Below are 16817 nucleotides of genomic sequence, written 5' to 3'. Positions count from 1 at the left end.
TTTTACCTTTTTTTTATCAATAATCTCCCTTTTACATATGATGCACGATCCTCGTAGTAGATAGCGCTATTTAAGCAATAGCGAAAATCAGACCTGAAAAAGATCAGGCCTGTACGGGATTCGAACCACTGACCTCTGCGATACCAGTGCAGCGCTCTACCAAGTGAGCTAACAAGCCAACTGGGAGCAGACCGTTAAGTTGATTCGTAATAAACCCGTGAAAGTGATAAATGAGATACAATGAAATAGATGAAGTTCATATATTTTGTACTGCGGTATTAGATTCATATGATGCACGATCCTCGCAGTAGATAGCGCTATTTAAGCAATAGCGAAAATCAGACCTGAAAAAAATCAGGCCTGTACGGGATACGAGCTCAATTGGTAGAGCGCTGCACTAGTATCGCAGAGGTCAGTGGTTCGAATCCCGTACAGGCCTGATTTTTTTCAGGTCTGATTTTCGCTATTGCTTAAATAGCGCTATCTACTGCGAGGATCGTGCATCATATGTATCTAATACCGCAGTACAAAATATATGAACTTCATATATTTCATTGTATCTCAATCTCCCTTTTCATACTTAGCAGAAAGATATTGAAGGCAAATTGAGGTTACGTCAGTGGAGCCGATATTGAAACTATAACTACAATTAATGATGTTGCGTTTCGATCAGCTTTGCCAAAAAGTTCTCAAATCTGATATCATATAAAGCCCATGGTTATTTTCGGCATTACGGCCTCTTCTTGCCATTTCTCTCCTTTGCCTATCTCCTATGATCTCTGTGAGATCAAAAATTACCATAATTTGTTAATGAACTAATTAAATCGTAAGGCTGGAAAAATGTCCAAGCTCGATAAAAAGTACCCTTTACCTCGGTGCCAGCCTGGTGTTAATTAGTTTGTGTGCACTTTACTAATCACAGTGATGTTGCATGCGGGCGAAGAAAATTTTTAGCGACAGCAAATTTCCGATTTGTCTAGAAGTCTGTTATTGCTGAGGAAAGGGACAATCCGTATCAGAAGAAGAGCCTGGAAGACTATTTAGCGAATTTCATCACCTTTCAGTCCACTCAACTAACTCACTTGATTTCTTGGTTACAGGGGTATCGGAATTTGCATCGTTTTGTGAGATGATTAAATCTAAATGCAAATACAGCTTTAGTAAACATTTATTATCATCACTCTGTCGGGCATTGTGGTGCATTTTGCGGGCTAAAATGGAGATTTCGGCGAACTTAAGGTGGCTCGATAGTCTAAAAATGCTCATTTTGGCAACAATTTTACCAACACTTAAACTTTAAATCATATCATTATACTTGTGCCACAAACTTAAATAGGTCTTACCCATTACTTTCCACTAAGTTAGGAGAGCATTCCATAAAATTCAGAGGAGCCACACCATTTATTCTAGCCACACCCAATTCCGAGAGACAAAAATAGGTATGTTTTTTGGCAAAGATATCTCTACTCTGCTTTATGCTATAGAGCTAAAACTTCAGGTGCTTGTTGTACTGTATCACAGCTGTGCAATGACCTACTTTGAGGTAAGTACTATGTTGCATTCATGAATTAGCTCTCAACAAAGAAAGACCAAAAAATAACCCTGACTACACTTCAATTTACAAGGCATAACCCATGAGTGAGAAGTCCAAACACTATAAAAATAGGTCATTGCACACAGCTATTGACACTTGAGATGCTGTGAAAATTTGATCTACTTATCGTAAATATTTTTTGAGATATTATTGTCACAAGGTTTCAAAACCTCTGAAATACGGAAAATTAGAAAATAGCAAATAAAGTTCACAAGATCATTGGGCAAGCAGTCAAGAGTTGAAAACAATGTTAGAAGGCACCAGCACCATACTGTTGTCCTTCTATTGCCTCTAAAGTGTCACTGTAACCTTTTTTGAAGTTTCTGATCTGTTTTCTCCTTTTTTTGGCTTGCTCAGAGCTTTTACGGCGAGAATGGCGAATTCGATTATGATCTTGCTTTCGGCAAGCTTTGATGCAATGAAATCCTGGGTCAATTCCCAGGTTTCGAAGAACTAAAATGATAGAAATAGTGCCATTGTTAAAATGTGAGACTGCCAAGAAGGTAGCAAGTTCCACCACTGCTAGCCCAGAGTGGGTTTCCTTTGTAGCACGCTGCCAGATAAGGGCATTGATGGCCTCATTTTGGTTTTGCGTACCACCATGTAGACAGCGTGCAAGCAGACTTTGCTCACTCAAGGCTTCAAAGGTGGGATAGATGGCATTAGCCACAGCCGTTGGAAGGGGATGGTTATGTCTATAATCAGAGGTTCCCTGTGCAACATCCCTTTGAAAGCCACACCATGAACTCTCTCCAGGGGGGCACAGGTCGTGATCTGGGCTATCATCAGTTGACTGTGTATGATGCCAAATTGCCATTACAGCATTCTCCATAGCTTGGATATCATGAGTATTGTTCCTAATGGCTTTCCCATAATATACTTGCAGTTTATCAATGACATTGTCTGTTAGCCTGCCCCTTCCGCCAATTGACTTTCCATCTTGAAGACGTGTCTGACCAGTTCTCTTCTTCAGTGAGCGAAGTCGCGACCCCAAACGTTTCTGGACATGGCCCACACATTCCAATTTTCTTACTTCAACAGGCCCATAAACGGCTTCTTCAACAATAAGTTTGTGGGATTTACTGTCTCCATCCCCAAGAAATTCTGTATAACGAACAGAGTAGTTTTGAACAGACCGTTCAAATATGGCAAGCATTCCAGAAGCATCCATCGACCCCGAAGAACCAAAATAGTTTGCCTGGCAAAGATGCTGGTGTCCTTCCCACCACTCCTGAAACTCAACAGTTCCTTCTTTGCTTCTCCAAACCATGCATTCCTTGCACTCTTTGGACATTACTTCCACATCGAGAACTTTACCAGTAACTGTGGATATTGCAGTGACGACCCCATAAGCTGAAGAGTACCCCCTTCTTCTCCAAGTTCCATCCCCTGACACTCCAATGTCAAAGACCCCATCTTCTCCTGGCTCATAAAATTCTTTTGCCTCTTCAGCTGCATTTTGCATGCTCTCCTTGGCTACAGTCTCCGCAGAATTGCGAATTGTGGCAACATGATCTCGATAAGAGTTCTCGTTCATGGGCGGTAGCATGTTCATCACCGCAGCGAATTTTACAAGACTCTGGTGTCCAATTCCAATGTTCCTTGTAGCAAGGACAACTCTTCGGTTGACTTCATAAGCCTGACTCCCTTCGATTTTAGCAGAGGAAAAAAACCTCTTCGAGTATTTGCACTTTTGGGATGTGCATTTTAGCACAAAAAGAGTAGCAAAACCCATCTTGGCGCTGCAATCCTCCTCGAACGTGACGTGGCCATATTTACACATCGGACACCAAAATGACTCGAAGACTGAAGCAAGTACAGAGATATCAATCAAACGAAAACCCTCTATACTTGCCATCTTTTCCTCCTCATCGTTTTCAGGGTCTCCAGAATCGCTAGACTTATCGTCCAACTTTCTCAGGGTAGCAGGCATCGATTTAGTACGATCAGAATTCCGTGTGATGTTTTTCGGAATCTTTTCATCTTCGATATCGGTGATGTCTGATTCCTCGCTTTCTTTCACTGATTCCTGATCATCAGTTCCTTCCATTTCTTCAGAATTTCTTTTCTTAGTATACTTGTTGCCTGTAAACCTCCTTTTTTTTCTTCTAACGTTCCTAAATTTCCTTTTTGGAGGCATAATTCGCTTCAACTCTCAGTAGATAGATCGTAAACAAGCGAACACGTTTTTCTCATGCCAAGTACGTCATGTATCAGCACACAATGTCCTCATTTAGGGCCTAACTATTTACCAGGCCCCTGAAATCTATTCTGGTCACTCCTGTGAAGATTTCTTTGAAATCATTGGCTTTTTTTGGTGGAAAACGACGCGTTAACAATGCTGGTTTCCATAGCAACCGCTCAAACAGATCCAAAAACAGTTGAAAAACATACAATAGCCATGGGAAAAATTACAAAAGACTTACTTTTCTTGAAACTACAATGACTGTTGGTGCCCAGAAACTTATTTCCAAAAATATGAAGTTTTTATGATTTTTTGGCCTATCGAGCCACCTTAAATGTATTTTAGCCTGTTCGCACGTTCACGCAATCCTTCAGACCGTTTTGTTGACACTTCTTTCAATGCTTCTTTTCGGCTCCAAATAATAGTAATACTGTCTTTGTTTATGTGCATAAACTGTTCTGGGTCGTTCTCAGAGTTGTTTTAATTCTCACCTAACGGCTCGAGCTAAAATGACTCTGAGTCGGGCTCAAAACCTACTGATACTCTATTGATATATAGTATTGCCCCATTTTAGAAATTCCTTCAATACTGGACACACGGTCCTAAGAAAAAATTGGATTTTAGAATCAGTAATTATTTTTAGCATGCCATAAAATCTTCCACACCAGCACTTTAAGACTTAAGAGTCAATATTTTTGGATTTGGACCTGTTTCAAGTGTTTACTTGTTTCGTTGTTTTAGAGCGAATCTTCGAGGAGCTACGTCGCAGTTCCTATTGCGCATGCGTACGCGTTCGGTGTCAATCAGATCATCAATCAGTGTACTCGCGAAACCGCAAAACTTTCGAAGACGTCACTGAAAAGTGTGTGTGAAAAATGACTACATACCGCGGTTTGAGATTCCAAAGATAAACTAATAAGTCGTTCGAATGAATTGCCTACAAATTTGCTGAAAATTAGTCATCGATTAGTCATCGCCATTGAGAAGAACTTAGTAACCTGGCCGCAGGCATAAAATCGAAGCAGCTGCCGCCTTAGTTATAGAAAACCGATTATCACGGAAATATACATAGTCCTAGACATGTAACAATTATTGTCCAAAGGCGAAGTGAATGTTGTTATGTAATCTCCTATACGAGGTCGAGGGGTTTATTCAACAGAAGTACAATTGCTCTTGTGATTACAGAGAAGCGCGCGCTCTGATCGGTCGAGGAATATCTGGGGAAAATGGCTGCTTTGCGTTTCGTCAAGTTTCGGGAATTATTCGTTTTTATCTTTTTTTTAAAATTTAATTCAAGATGAGAAAGATGATAAACGTTGTGTGGTTGTCACAGAATAAGGAACATGGTTTGTTTTTGTTCATAAAATCGAATCGGAGAACACCGAGAAGTGAAGAAAATAGCCTCCGCGAAAATATGCTCGTATATTTGTCTTTGGACATTATCTGTTCCACGAACCTCACAGTTTACCTCGAGCTTCGCCCTCGGGAAACTGTTCGCATCACCGCTATTGTGTTTATTACCCTTAAAATGTTTTTCAACACTTCGATTTTGTTGACGAGCAGCTTACTGTTTACAGCGTGAGATGTTCATTTTTCATGTTCACTGATACAATTTTACGAACAAAAAAACGCTATGTTCCTTCTTCTGTAATAACAACACGTTTCTCATCGTAAATTAAATTTAAAAAAAAGATAACTACTTTTACACCAGAATGAAACCATCAACAACAACAACAAACACTTCTTGTAAGCTTATCTAAAAATATAGGTTTTGAACGCTTTAAATCTAAGCCTTTTGCTAGCAGAGCACTCTAATGGGCAGGCGCCTTAGCAGAAACATTTTATCCCTTGTTTCTACCTCGTTAAAAAGGATCTCAATGGGGGAAGATGTAAGACGGAAAACGGCCAAAAATTTAGCCGGTAGGCATCAAAATGGGCCAAAATCCACTGTTAGTCTTAAAAAGTGTTAACCGTAAACATTTTCCTTCTTACAAGTTTTCATTTTGATAGTGTCAAAATATTACAGTGTTTCATATACATTGTATTTCTCTACATAAAGTAGTATTGTTACTGCATTAGCATGCTACAGATTTCCGTCACAATTCTTATACAACCGTAATTACTTTGTATGTCTATTTTTTTGTTTTACGGAATTTACTTAAGAATTGGAGAAATGGTCGTAAATGTGTTTTAGAAAAATAAAAATTAAGTCACAATTAATTTTTCACATTTCTGTTCTTCTTAAGTCTGAATTCTTCGGCAAAATCATTGCAAACGGGGATATCAGGGATGTTATCTGGGATTACTTTCGACACTTAATTGAAAATTCCCTTTTCTATTGGCTGATACCCCTTGAGACAACGGGTTCTGCTGAAATAAACGAACTGCATCATCCATTTGCTGGTACACAACGGATATCTTTAGAACTTGCACTTTGATAAGGCCTCCAAACGACGTCGTCATTGTAGAAGACTTGAGAACAATCAGAGTTCACGGCTAGAACCTCTGCCCCTCGCACTTGTGGAGTGTTATCCAAGAGTGAGCGCACAAGTACGATACCTCCGTACGCACAGCGATCAATGTTGAGGTAGTAACGCACCCCTTTAACAAAGAAAACGAAAAATATGGGGAGGGATTCCAGTCAGACTGTCTATACAAGATGGTTAGTACCCATACCCGTCAGTGTGTTCCGGACATATGATCGTCAAGAAAACGCATTAATTTCGTACCCAGATCCTGCCGTGTAACTGTAACTGAACCGTTACAACTACTTGATTATGAAAGGTCGGGGAACGAGACTAGAGAGGCATTTTATCCCCCCGAGCTCTAATATACTCTAAAGATTGACTCAGAGCAAGGTAAATAATACCGCTTGAATACTGGGACCACAAACCTTATATTTTACTTTTCAATAGAATACTTTAACGAATTCATACACCTGGGAGAACTTTATTCCTGCTGTTTTACTTCATTTTCTTTTTTTCTCCAAACAGGGTGACTTCGTTTTCGAGTAACGATGCCTTTTGAAAAGAGGCTTTATCTGTTTGATGCTGTTGTGTTCCGGAGCAATTTTTGTCAGAGTGTCAAATGTAATCTGAGATTCCAAAGGAAATCTTGCACCTTCGTGCCTACCAATCAGAAAGATTAAAATTGAAACCATTGCGACTGGTTTGACTTAAGTTACGAACATCATCGCTCATCGCACGTTCGAGGCCTCTTATTACTTATCTTAGCTCCGATTCTTATAGGTTCTTTGTGATATCTTTCTCTGTGCTGTTTGGACGTTGTGAATTCTTTGATTACTGCGCTTTTCCGGATGAGTGCCGTAAAACCAGAACCAAAGTAATTAAAACAGCCAATCAGAAAAAAGGAAAGAAATGACAAGGAGCCAATGAGAACTCAAAGTAAAAACAAGTTTACTGCCTGAAGCGCGGAAAAACGTGGATGACGCAAGTCGTGGTTGGTTTTAGTTTGAAATCTGATTGGTCGAGAAAGTGGCGCGAGTTTTCCGGACCATTTACAGAGAAAGTAATCCGGAGTTCGTTTTGATGTTTACTTGACAATTGCTCAACGGTTGCCTAAAACGCAATGGAAAGTCGTAAAGTTGCATGCAATGACACTGACATGCTGTTGGCTGCTAAAATAATAAGAAATACCTGGGTCATCAAGTGGACGGAACTTGAGGTTCATTTTCTTTTTTAAAGCCTCCCAGCTGAACTCAATTCCATTCACTAACGGTCTCTGTTAAGATAACACAATAAGAGTGATATTCATGTAAATAATAGCTCCTCTTAAATAATAAAACGTCTTGTAATGAAACTGTTCTGAGTCCACAGAATGTTAAGTCTAACCATGACAGTTTATTGTTACATTTTAATAACAATACATTTAGAATCATTTCATTGGCTGATTTCATTAGTTGATAAAAGTAATCTTTGTTTGCAAGCTAAAGGCTTCAGAAAAACAATAAAATTTTTATTTCACTTTCGAATTTCTCATCATTGTTTGTTGACGAAAAATTCAAGGTTAATTAGATCTTAAAATTGTGAAGAGGCAGCTAAATATATATCATAAAACGTTTTGGTGTGTAGTACGAGGGCTCGTCAAAATACGGCACATCATAACTCGTAAAAAGTACTCAGCAATATTACACACACTATACTTCTACACACACACCAAAACGTCTTATTAGTTATTTATTATCCAACTGCTATATTTCATGCGCATTTCCTATAAAGTGGGAAAAGCGTAGCAGACAGAGAAGCGTTGCGCACGCAGCCGACCGGTTGAACAGGTTTTTTACATTACAAAATAACCAAATGCACAATATCTTGGATATTTGTACTCGAGTCGCGCGTTATTTTTACTGTACTTAGTGCAGTTGGATAATAAGCGGTAATAGACCACTTTTCATAAATGGCTGCCGTATAAATATTCTTTTGTTTAAATTTAAATTAGCCCTTCTGGCCTCGCTTAAGATAATGTATTCTTTTGAATTTTGTACTGGAGAACGAGGCCAGTAGGGCTAATTTAAATTTAAACAAAATAATATTATTGAGTAAAGGAGTTACCTATGGATTTCCATCAGTTTCTCTCACTTGGTTCATTTGCACAGTCAACCACAGGAGTTTCAGTAACTTTTTCCTTGATGGTGTAATGGACCGCTGGGCCTGGGAAATAGTCTACGTGTAGCCGTACCCTCCCCCGCAGAAGAAACGTAAGGAAGGGGGAGAGGGTATGGCTATATGTAGGCTACCTGGGAAAGGTTCCACAAGGCGAAACCCTAACACAAGAGCTGGCTCGCGGGCTAAATAGACAGAGGTACAAGGTCCGATAAGCAGCGGTGGACCATCAGTAACTGGTTTTTATTGAAACAACTGAACTAGTCAAGTTTTGAGTGTTTCACAAAAAGCCAGAAGGCTGAGTTATAAGAACAGATGGGGAATAGTCCAATTTTTACAGTTGTGTACTTGGTTGCCCAACCTTCAGTTTGAACAGGTTGTGTTCTAAGTGTGACCTTGTCATAATACAGACAAATTACTTTGTTATCATTCTAAATAGATACTGGTCTCCATCACAACGAGGTCACCTTCAACCTCGCTCCAAATCAAAGGCTTGGCAACCAGTACACAATTGCCCGGGGGGGGGGGGAACTCCCGCGAATTTCGATAGGGGTGTGCCGCGAAGGTTCGCGAGCCCTAACTAACTAAGAAAGCGAAAACTGATACCCTTTTTAAGGCCCAAAGCCGAAAAATGACACCCTACAAGAGGCGTTACGTGTATTTACCCGCTTAACGGCTATTAAACCTCTGTTGCAAAATCATTTAGTTACAATACTCAGTGGTGGATCCAGGGAGAGGGTCCGGGGGGTTCGGACCCCCCCTATCAGACCTGACGCTTACAACTTTGAGACTGAAATTCTTACATCCGCAGGATCGTATATCACTTTTTAACAGGCTGATTTTTTTAATTAATGAATCCAAGTAAACGGTAAGCGGCCAAAAAATTTTAACGTGCAACCGCGACTGGTGGGAGGGGGTGTGCGGGGTGTGGGGGAGAAGTAATTTGCATCATAAGAGTCCAACAGTCTTTTCTAAACCAAATTTTGGACCCCCCCCCCAAATAAAAAATTCCTGGTTCCGCCCCTGATACTTAAACAGATACATCAAGTTTAAAAAAAAACCGTGCGTTTAGGCGGGCGTTTTCACACTCAGTATTAGATAATACAATTAAGCTGCCTTATCTAAGGACCACACAATGGACACAGAAACAAAAGGGTCAAAAAAGAACCCCATTTAAGGACCGAGAACCGCAAAAACCATACCCTATTCCGCGGCAGGTACCTATATGGCTCATATATGCGAGTAACGCCCCCCCCCCCCCCGGGCACAACTGTATTGGCTTATCCTGAACACTTATTTTACCTGGTGGTCATTTGTTTTGAAAAAGAATGACAAAGTGTGGCCTTGGATGCTTCCCCTTCTACAATACCAATAACGAAGTTTAGATCCTGGAGTATAATGCTCATAGATGAAAATCATGAGGATGCTCAGCACTAACGTCACTGGGATTTTCCAACAGAGACCTGAAACAGAAATAAGTGAATTAACAATAAAAAGACATGAAGAACTACTTTTTTTTTTACATTGACTATTCTCCAATCATAAATTTACCACTTGTGAGCCAATTTGTTTCTTCTGAAATCAACTTTTCCATCCCTTGAGACAAACCAGCCACTTTCCCTTCCAGAAGCTCTTGTTGACATTGAAGACCTTTGTGCTTCTCTTCGTAGCTATCTTTAACATGCTGTATGAGAGACGCATTTGATGAGGTCATCATTTCATTTTCCACCAGAGTTTTTTTAATCCTCAACTGATCTTCTTTAAGGACACTGAGGCCACTTTCTAAGGCAACATGACTAGCTTCAAGTCGTTTGATGTCAAGTTCAAAAAGTTGTGTCAAATTTTGAAGATTCTTTCTCAGTCCCTCATGATCCTGCACCCAGGTTTCCTTATTTTCTTCAACAGATATAACCAATGTTGCCATTTCCTCTTGAACAAGTTTCAGTACATCATTATTAACTGGTTGTCCAAAGCACATGTCAGTTCCTGTATTTTATTTGAAATCATACATAAGATGTTACCATCTACTGAATATTACTTGATAAGCCTCTCCCCCCATAAACTTTCGCATGATTCTATTGGCTACTTTACATCACATGGTACAAAATCACCCAACAGTTATCATGCAATACAACCCCTGTTTACATAAATATTTGTCCTCCTAATATTTTCATAAAAGGAACAAAGCCAGCCGAAAATAGCCAGCTCAAGAGTTTGACTTCTTCATCTTTATTACTTTCAACAACAACCAAAAAAAAAAACAAACTTGTTTTGCAGAGTCCAGTGATAATGACATTAAATGCAGCTCCCAAACATACAAAAAAAAACTGACAAAATTTGTTGTGAGTGTACGATAAGAATATAAATGGGAGAGTTATAGAATAAATAAACCCCTTTCTGGCTTGCCGGTATGTTAGCTGATAATGTCCTTGGCTAAGACATTGTCATCAAAATTCCAAATTAATTTTACCCTCTAAGCTTTTCTTCTGGATGAAATATTCATTTCTCAGACAACATTTCAGCTGTGGACATTATCATGCAGCCGACATACCAACCTCCTGAATGGGATTTATTTACTAAATATTGCTGTGTAGCAAGTACCTTCTCATGATAATACTGCTGAATCATGAATGTAATGATCATTATAACATAACCAAAGTAAAGTGCGCGCTCTGATTGGTCAATTTAGCATCCCCCATTTGCCCATGGGTGTACGCTGCTGACGTGAGCAAATGCAAAGACTATTTTTACACGCGCGCTTGTTTTTTCTGGTTGCGTAAGATTTGTTAAATAAAAGGGAACTCTTTAGCTACAATGTATCAATGTTATGTTATAAAACGAATGGTAAACACCACAGCATACACTATTGAGTTATGGATGCACTTGGGAGGTTTGCTAAGCACTCAAGAAGCTAGAGTCGCTCTCGGCTATTGCCTCGAGTGACTCTTTCGCTTCTTTCGTGCTTAGCAACCTCCCGCGTGCATCCATAACTCAATAGTGTGCGCTGTGGTGTTTACCATTTGTTAATAATAATAATAATAAGACTTTATTTATTGAGGATAGCACGTGATAGTGCACAAACACTAATAAACTTGTGGTCCTCTTAATTACAATAAATATATAAATGCAAATACAATAGAATCATTAATATATTGAAAAAAAAAAAAAAAAAAAAAAAAAAAAAAAAAAAAGAGATTTAGAAAAATAGAAATTTAGCTAATTACAAATAATATTTAATTGATAAAATATATACACAAGATAATATAAACAAGTAAGAATATATAAAACTACTATCAATAAAATTTACCGATTAAAATGAGCTAAGCATGATTTGTCATCATAATAATATTTAAATACGTTGTCTTTAAAGGCCTTAAGTGTATTAGACTTTTTTAATTCAGGCTTTAACTGATTCCATAATTTTATGGCAGAAACTAGAAAAGTTTTCCCTCCTTCTCTAGCCCTTTTAAACTTAGGTAATAAAAAGTTGTATTTACAAAATCTAGTGTTGCGTGAATGTACTGAACTTAATAATCTTAAGCTATCATTAAGATAATTAGGTACACAATAATTAATCCTTTTAAATAGTATTGAACATTTAGCTATCTTAGTAGAGTTATAAAATGGTATCCACTTTAAACGATTGAATAGCATAACTGATGAACTACGTGGTTCAGCATCTAATAAAACCCTAGAAGCTCTCTTTTGTAGCCTAAGTATTCTTAAAAGAGATTCATTAGAGCAAAGTGACTGCCATGCAACATTGGCATAATCAAATAATGGCTTAATCAAACTATTATAAAATAAAAGTCTTTGGTTAAATGGTAAACAAAGTTTGATCTTATTCAAAATTCCAATTCTTTGTGAAATTTTTTTGCACAGTCTGTCAACATAAGTGTTCATTGATAAATCGTGGTCAATGTCTATACCAAGAAGTTTAGCTGAGGGTACTTGTTCCAATGATACACCATTCATAGTTTTAAGAGATAAATTATAACCATCTGGAAGTTTCTTCCCAAGGCGTTTGCCTGTGACCAGTAGTGTTTTAGTCTTTTTTTCGTTGAGAGGAAGTTTATTGGTGTGCGTCCAGCATTCAATTTCCTTCAAAGAAGCAGCTAGTGAATCTTGTAGAGAATCAACCGCTGAGATATCTGCCGATAATGTCAGTGTGGTGTCATCAGCATAGAGATCCAGGTCAGCACCATTAACATGTAGAGGCAAATCATTGATATAAATGACAAAAAGTAAAGGGCCAAGGATACTACCCTGTGGAACACCATGCCTCACAAGAGCAGAGTTAGATGTCACATTATCAAGAGCAATAAATTGATGTCTATCAGTCAAGTATGAACTAAACCATTTACGTGCAACTGGAGTTAAACCATAGGCATTCAGCTTTTGCAAAAGAATTTCACGGTCAACCATATCAAAAGCTTTCCTGTAATCAACTAAAAGAAGACCGCTGACTTGATCATTGTCTAGATTAAATAACAAATTGTCTATGACTCGTATAAGAGCAGTGTCTGTTCCATGGTGTTTCCGAAAACCTGACTGTAAAGGGTACAATAGATTGTTTTCACATAAGTAATTATAGAGATGATCGTGTATATGACGTTCCAGAATCTTTGACAAAACTGGTAATATCGAAATGGGTCGATAATTGTCCGGATCCTCACGGTCCCCAGATTTAAACAACGGAATGACTTTCGCTATCTTCCAACAATCAGGGAATACACCAGAATTAATTGAAATATTCAAGATTTGAGTAATTGAATAAGCAATAGCTGGTCCTGCTATTTTCAGATATCTTGCACTTATCTTGTCAATACCCATAGCTTTGTTAGTTTTGAGTCCTAACAGAGCACCCAGCACAAAATCTTTAGTAACAGGAGGAATATTGAAAAGAACATCCGGATCTTTTCTTGAACAAACAAAGTTTTCAACCTTTGAATTGCAATAAGGTACATTAGGTAGTAGATTCCTCAGTGAATCAGCAATTGAAGTGAAGTGATCATTAAACTTTCCAGCCAAAACAACATTTGGCGTCTCAACTGATTTTGATACATCGCCCATTAGCGATTTTATGGTTTTCCAGATCTTTTTAGAGTTTCCCTTGTTGTTGTTGAAACAGGTGTTATAGTATGAGAAAAAAGGAAATGTTCACCAACCTAGGAAGCTTTAATTGCAAAATGAATTCTCCTTGTCAGTACCAAAGTAAAAGTATAGAGAATATGGACTCTGTCATTAGGGTGCAGAAGGTTCACCAAAATAAAAACATATGAAATTCTGGAATGCACTCCTAATTACAGAGTTTTAACAATGTTGAGTGGGATCTGAGTTGAGCCACAAATGTATCAATAACATTTGTCACATGGAAGGCTAAAAGGTATTTTATCCATTATGTAGCTGTATCAGGGCTATTCTGATGAAAGGGGCTAACTGCCCTGCTGGGCTTTTCGAAGCTAATTTTCTTAAATGGTTTTGAAAATGACACTTGGTGATTGAATGATAAATTAAAACAGTTATTGAGCTCTGTTTAATTGAAAAATATTGTTATATGTCAGCACCCCTCTGATAAATTATCTGCCAAAGCCAAAGGCAGAGGCTAATAATTTGTTTGCTCATCCCAATATTTTTCCAAACCTAATATTAATCACTAACTGAAATATACTATATATAAAAAATTATACTCAGCTAAGGTGGTTCTTAATGTAACTCACCTCTATTTCTCCACTCTTCCAAGTCCTTTAAAACCTCCCTCTCTGATGCTTCAGGTAGGTTCAGTCTTCTGATCAGTTTTTCCATGAGTTGAAAACACTTCTCGTAATAAGCTTCAGACCAAGTTGCAAATTTACAATGGCCCCATTCATTACGAACCTCATCACGTACATCCTTTGCAATAATATCAATTCCATGATAAACAAAGTTTGGTGCTCCACATAAAATGGACAGTGCTGCAGATGAATCCAATGTTTCATCAAAACTTGTGAAGCCTGACATGAATGGCTTCACGAAAAGTTTAGCCAAAGACAGTTCATCTTCAACACAGTAATCATAGCTGTGGTGAGATGATTTTGTTGCGTTGTTGTTGATGTTCACATAATTAAGGCGCACTGTAGAAGGTGGAAGGCTTCTAAGATAAGAAGACGATGTTTGTGAATGAATGTGGGTTGTTGGGAGAACCATGTTCTGATATAACTGATGCATTTCTTGCTTAATGATCTTCCTCACTGCAGGTGTTAGAACTTTTGAAAGGCATATTCCAACCACAAGCCATCTCTTTTCCTCAGCCTTTAGCATATCCATGGTAGCTTACTTGATTAAGTTAAAAAACTGAGCATTTTCTGTTTGAAAAAAAAAACAAAGCAGTTGCAATTGAATGTTATTTTTTTTTTTGTTCATCACATCAGGGCTTGACACTAATACAATGGTAGCCAACTAGCCATGGATTAGTAGAAATTCAGTTTTATCTGGTGGTTTTCGACTTCTAAAAGCCAGTTTCACTAGTAAACAAACCAAAATTGTTGTAACATCTAAGTTGCCACTAGACACTTGGCTAGTAAGTTGAAAAGCTAGTGTTGAGCCTTGTCACATGTTAAGCTGCAGCTACAGTGTAACCCTTCAAAATTACTTCTTATCTTATCAGAATACAACCCAAGAATAAAGCCCCTTAATGAAAGAACAGGGATATTTGTTAAGAATTTTGAATATACCCCTTAATGGGAACTGACTAATGATCCTAGATTGGGCTCAGTGTGATCACAAAAAGACATAGAAAAATACTTATTTAGAATCTTTAAAGAAGATTGATAAATAAGAGGCAGTTAAAACACTGATGTTTAATTTCCTCAACCATAGATAACAAAACACAGTGTGACAGCATTTGATTCTTTCATTTGCAGCCCCACAGATGTCTTAACAGGAAATTAGTTGCTGCTAGGTCCTGATAGCCTCAATGTGATTCAGGGGGGGAGGGATTCAAGACAATTCTGGTTAGAGTGTTGGTTAGAGTGTGTAGCTGAGACCCTCAAGGCCTGACCCTGTTTGAGACAAAATCTGCACATCATAGTGCTTTTAACTCAAGAGGCCAAGTCAAGCCAGGTCAAACTTATTTGAAGTAGATTCAAAATCCATTTTTACCACCACATGCACATACTGGACACCCCCAATGTCACACTTTGGCTGATCGTGAGGTGACTCCCATGCTCTGATTAAACCTCAAGGTACCCAAGCCCTTCCCTGCTTGCCGCATATTCTGGCTTAATTATTCTACATATTAAAGAGAAGGGTGTTACGAAACCGAAGACCCTCGAAAACGAAGACCTAAGACTCGGTATTCGTTTTCGTTCTACGTAAACGAAGACCCTGTAAACAGAAAACCGTAGAAATTACAAGTTAAACGCACATTAAACAGTAACAACGCTTAGTAATATAATACATTGCACTTCACGCGTTTCTTCCCATTATTATATACTGCCCATATTATTATACTGCCCGTCCTGTCAGTGTTCTGTTTCAATAGCGAGCCAATTTGGTGCTGATATTCTCGAGGGTTTCCTCGGGTTAACTTACCACACATATTATTAATCTGGAACAGCTAGCAGAATTCCAACGCCAGCCGCCTTTGATTTATAGTTAGCATTGCGTGACAGAATAACAGGGGACGCGTTCTGTACAGGAAAAATGACTCTTGGGTTCTGTCAACAAATAATCGATTTCTACTGTATTTCGTAGCTAAAATAGATTCTGACGGTCGTTAAGCTTTCTCTGCTGGAAAATTCTCGTTAAAAAGTAAGCAATTCTTTTGGCTAATGCAGTGTCTTCGTTTTAACCCGGGTTGGTGGGAGAGGGAGCGTTGCGTGACGAGCCCAAACAACGGCTGCGAAGGAGACTATCACATTATTGGAGCTGTCCACCATCAACTTTCACACTTCCCTATTCCTAATGATTTTCTTAAGTAGACTTTATTAGACAATGTTCAAGGCCAGGCGGGCGATATTTGAATAACAAAACTATAATTCTCTCTCCTTCAAGAAGAAAAAAACAACTTTTAACCTTTTCTCGTAACACAGAAATCGCCAAACAGCAACGATACGTATGGAGTTCCCAGCCCAATCCAACAGGCCGGAAGTGATAAAGCTTAGTCATAGACGAAAACCTTGATAGCTGCTTCTCGGTGGTTTCTTTGGTTGGTTATTGACTGCTTTCCCCAGGAAGATAAGTCAGAACTTTCGTGTCTGGTTTCAATTTTTGTAAAACGTCATGAAAAAAATTATATTCCTCACTTCTTGAATCAATGAACTACTATCGGATCTCATTTCCAGTATCTTACTCCATGAATGAATGCGAGGGCTTGGGTCGTCTCTGGGAACGACTTCGAGACCCAGCGCGCTTGCCCAATAAGAGAAAATTTACT

At 38.5% G+C, this 16817-nt stretch overlaps 2 protein-coding genes across 4 annotated transcripts; both read right to left on the bottom strand.

Moving 5' to 3' along the window:
• Positions 1 to 1382: 1382 nt before the first annotated feature.
• On the bottom strand, positions 1383 to 4117 carry LOC148732826 (uncharacterized). The gene has a single exon (XM_088757919.1). The coding sequence runs from the start codon at positions 3732 to 3734 to the stop codon at positions 1845 to 1847; it is 1890 nt and encodes a 629-aa protein (XP_088614045.1). The 5' UTR covers positions 3735 to 4117; the 3' UTR covers positions 1383 to 1844.
• A 1641-nt stretch (positions 4118 to 5758) lies between these two features.
• On the bottom strand, positions 5759 to 16731 carry LOC148732825 (uncharacterized). Of its 3 annotated transcripts, none has more exons than XM_088757923.1 (6): positions 16457 to 16731; positions 14122 to 14745; positions 9953 to 10387; positions 9704 to 9864; positions 7436 to 7520; positions 5759 to 6380 (listed from the first exon to the last, which is right to left on the bottom strand). In XM_088757923.1, exons 2-6 carry the CDS (start codon positions 14705 to 14707, stop codon positions 6169 to 6171), a joined length of 1479 nt encoding a protein of 492 aa, XP_088614049.1. In that variant the 5' UTR covers positions 14708 to 14745; positions 16457 to 16731; the 3' UTR covers positions 5759 to 6168. The 3 variants fall into 3 exon arrangements, with proteins under 3 accessions (XP_088614049.1, XP_088614046.1, XP_088614048.1); XM_088757920.1 differs by lacking the exon at positions 16457 to 16731 and adding an exon at positions 15974 to 16107; XM_088757922.1 differs by lacking the exon at positions 16457 to 16731 and having other exon boundaries at positions 14122 to 15650.
• Positions 16732 to 16817: the final 86 nt, after the last annotated feature.

The sequence above is a fragment of the Stylophora pistillata genome, chromosome 4 (assembly GCF_964205215.1).
Source record: "Stylophora pistillata chromosome 4, jaStyPist1.2, whole genome shotgun sequence".
NCBI lineage: Eukaryota > Metazoa > Cnidaria > Anthozoa > Scleractinia > Pocilloporidae > Stylophora > Stylophora pistillata.
Note: the sequence above shows the minus strand (reverse complement) of the source record. Positions and strands in the feature narration are given on the sequence as shown.

What these genes read in the sequence shown, in the direction of transcription:
- LOC148732825 (XM_088757923.1), bottom strand. Translation starts at nt 14,707, where the DNA reads ATGGATATGCTAAAGGCTGAGGAAAAGAGATGGCTTGTGGTTGGAATA. An exon ending in GGAAGAGTGGAGAAATAGAG is followed by an intron (nt 10,388 to 14,121) that starts GTGAGTTACATT and finishes AATAAAATACAG; the next exon opens with GAACTGACATGTGCTTTGGA. An exon ending in CCGTCCACTTGATGACCCAG is followed by an intron (nt 6,381 to 7,435) that starts GTATTTCTTATT and finishes TCTTTGTTAAAG; the next exon opens with GGGTGCGTTACTACCTCAAC.
- LOC148732826 (XM_088757919.1), bottom strand. Translation starts at nt 3,734, where the DNA reads ATGCCTCCAAAAAGGAAATTTAGGAACGTTAGAAGAAAAAAAAGGAGG.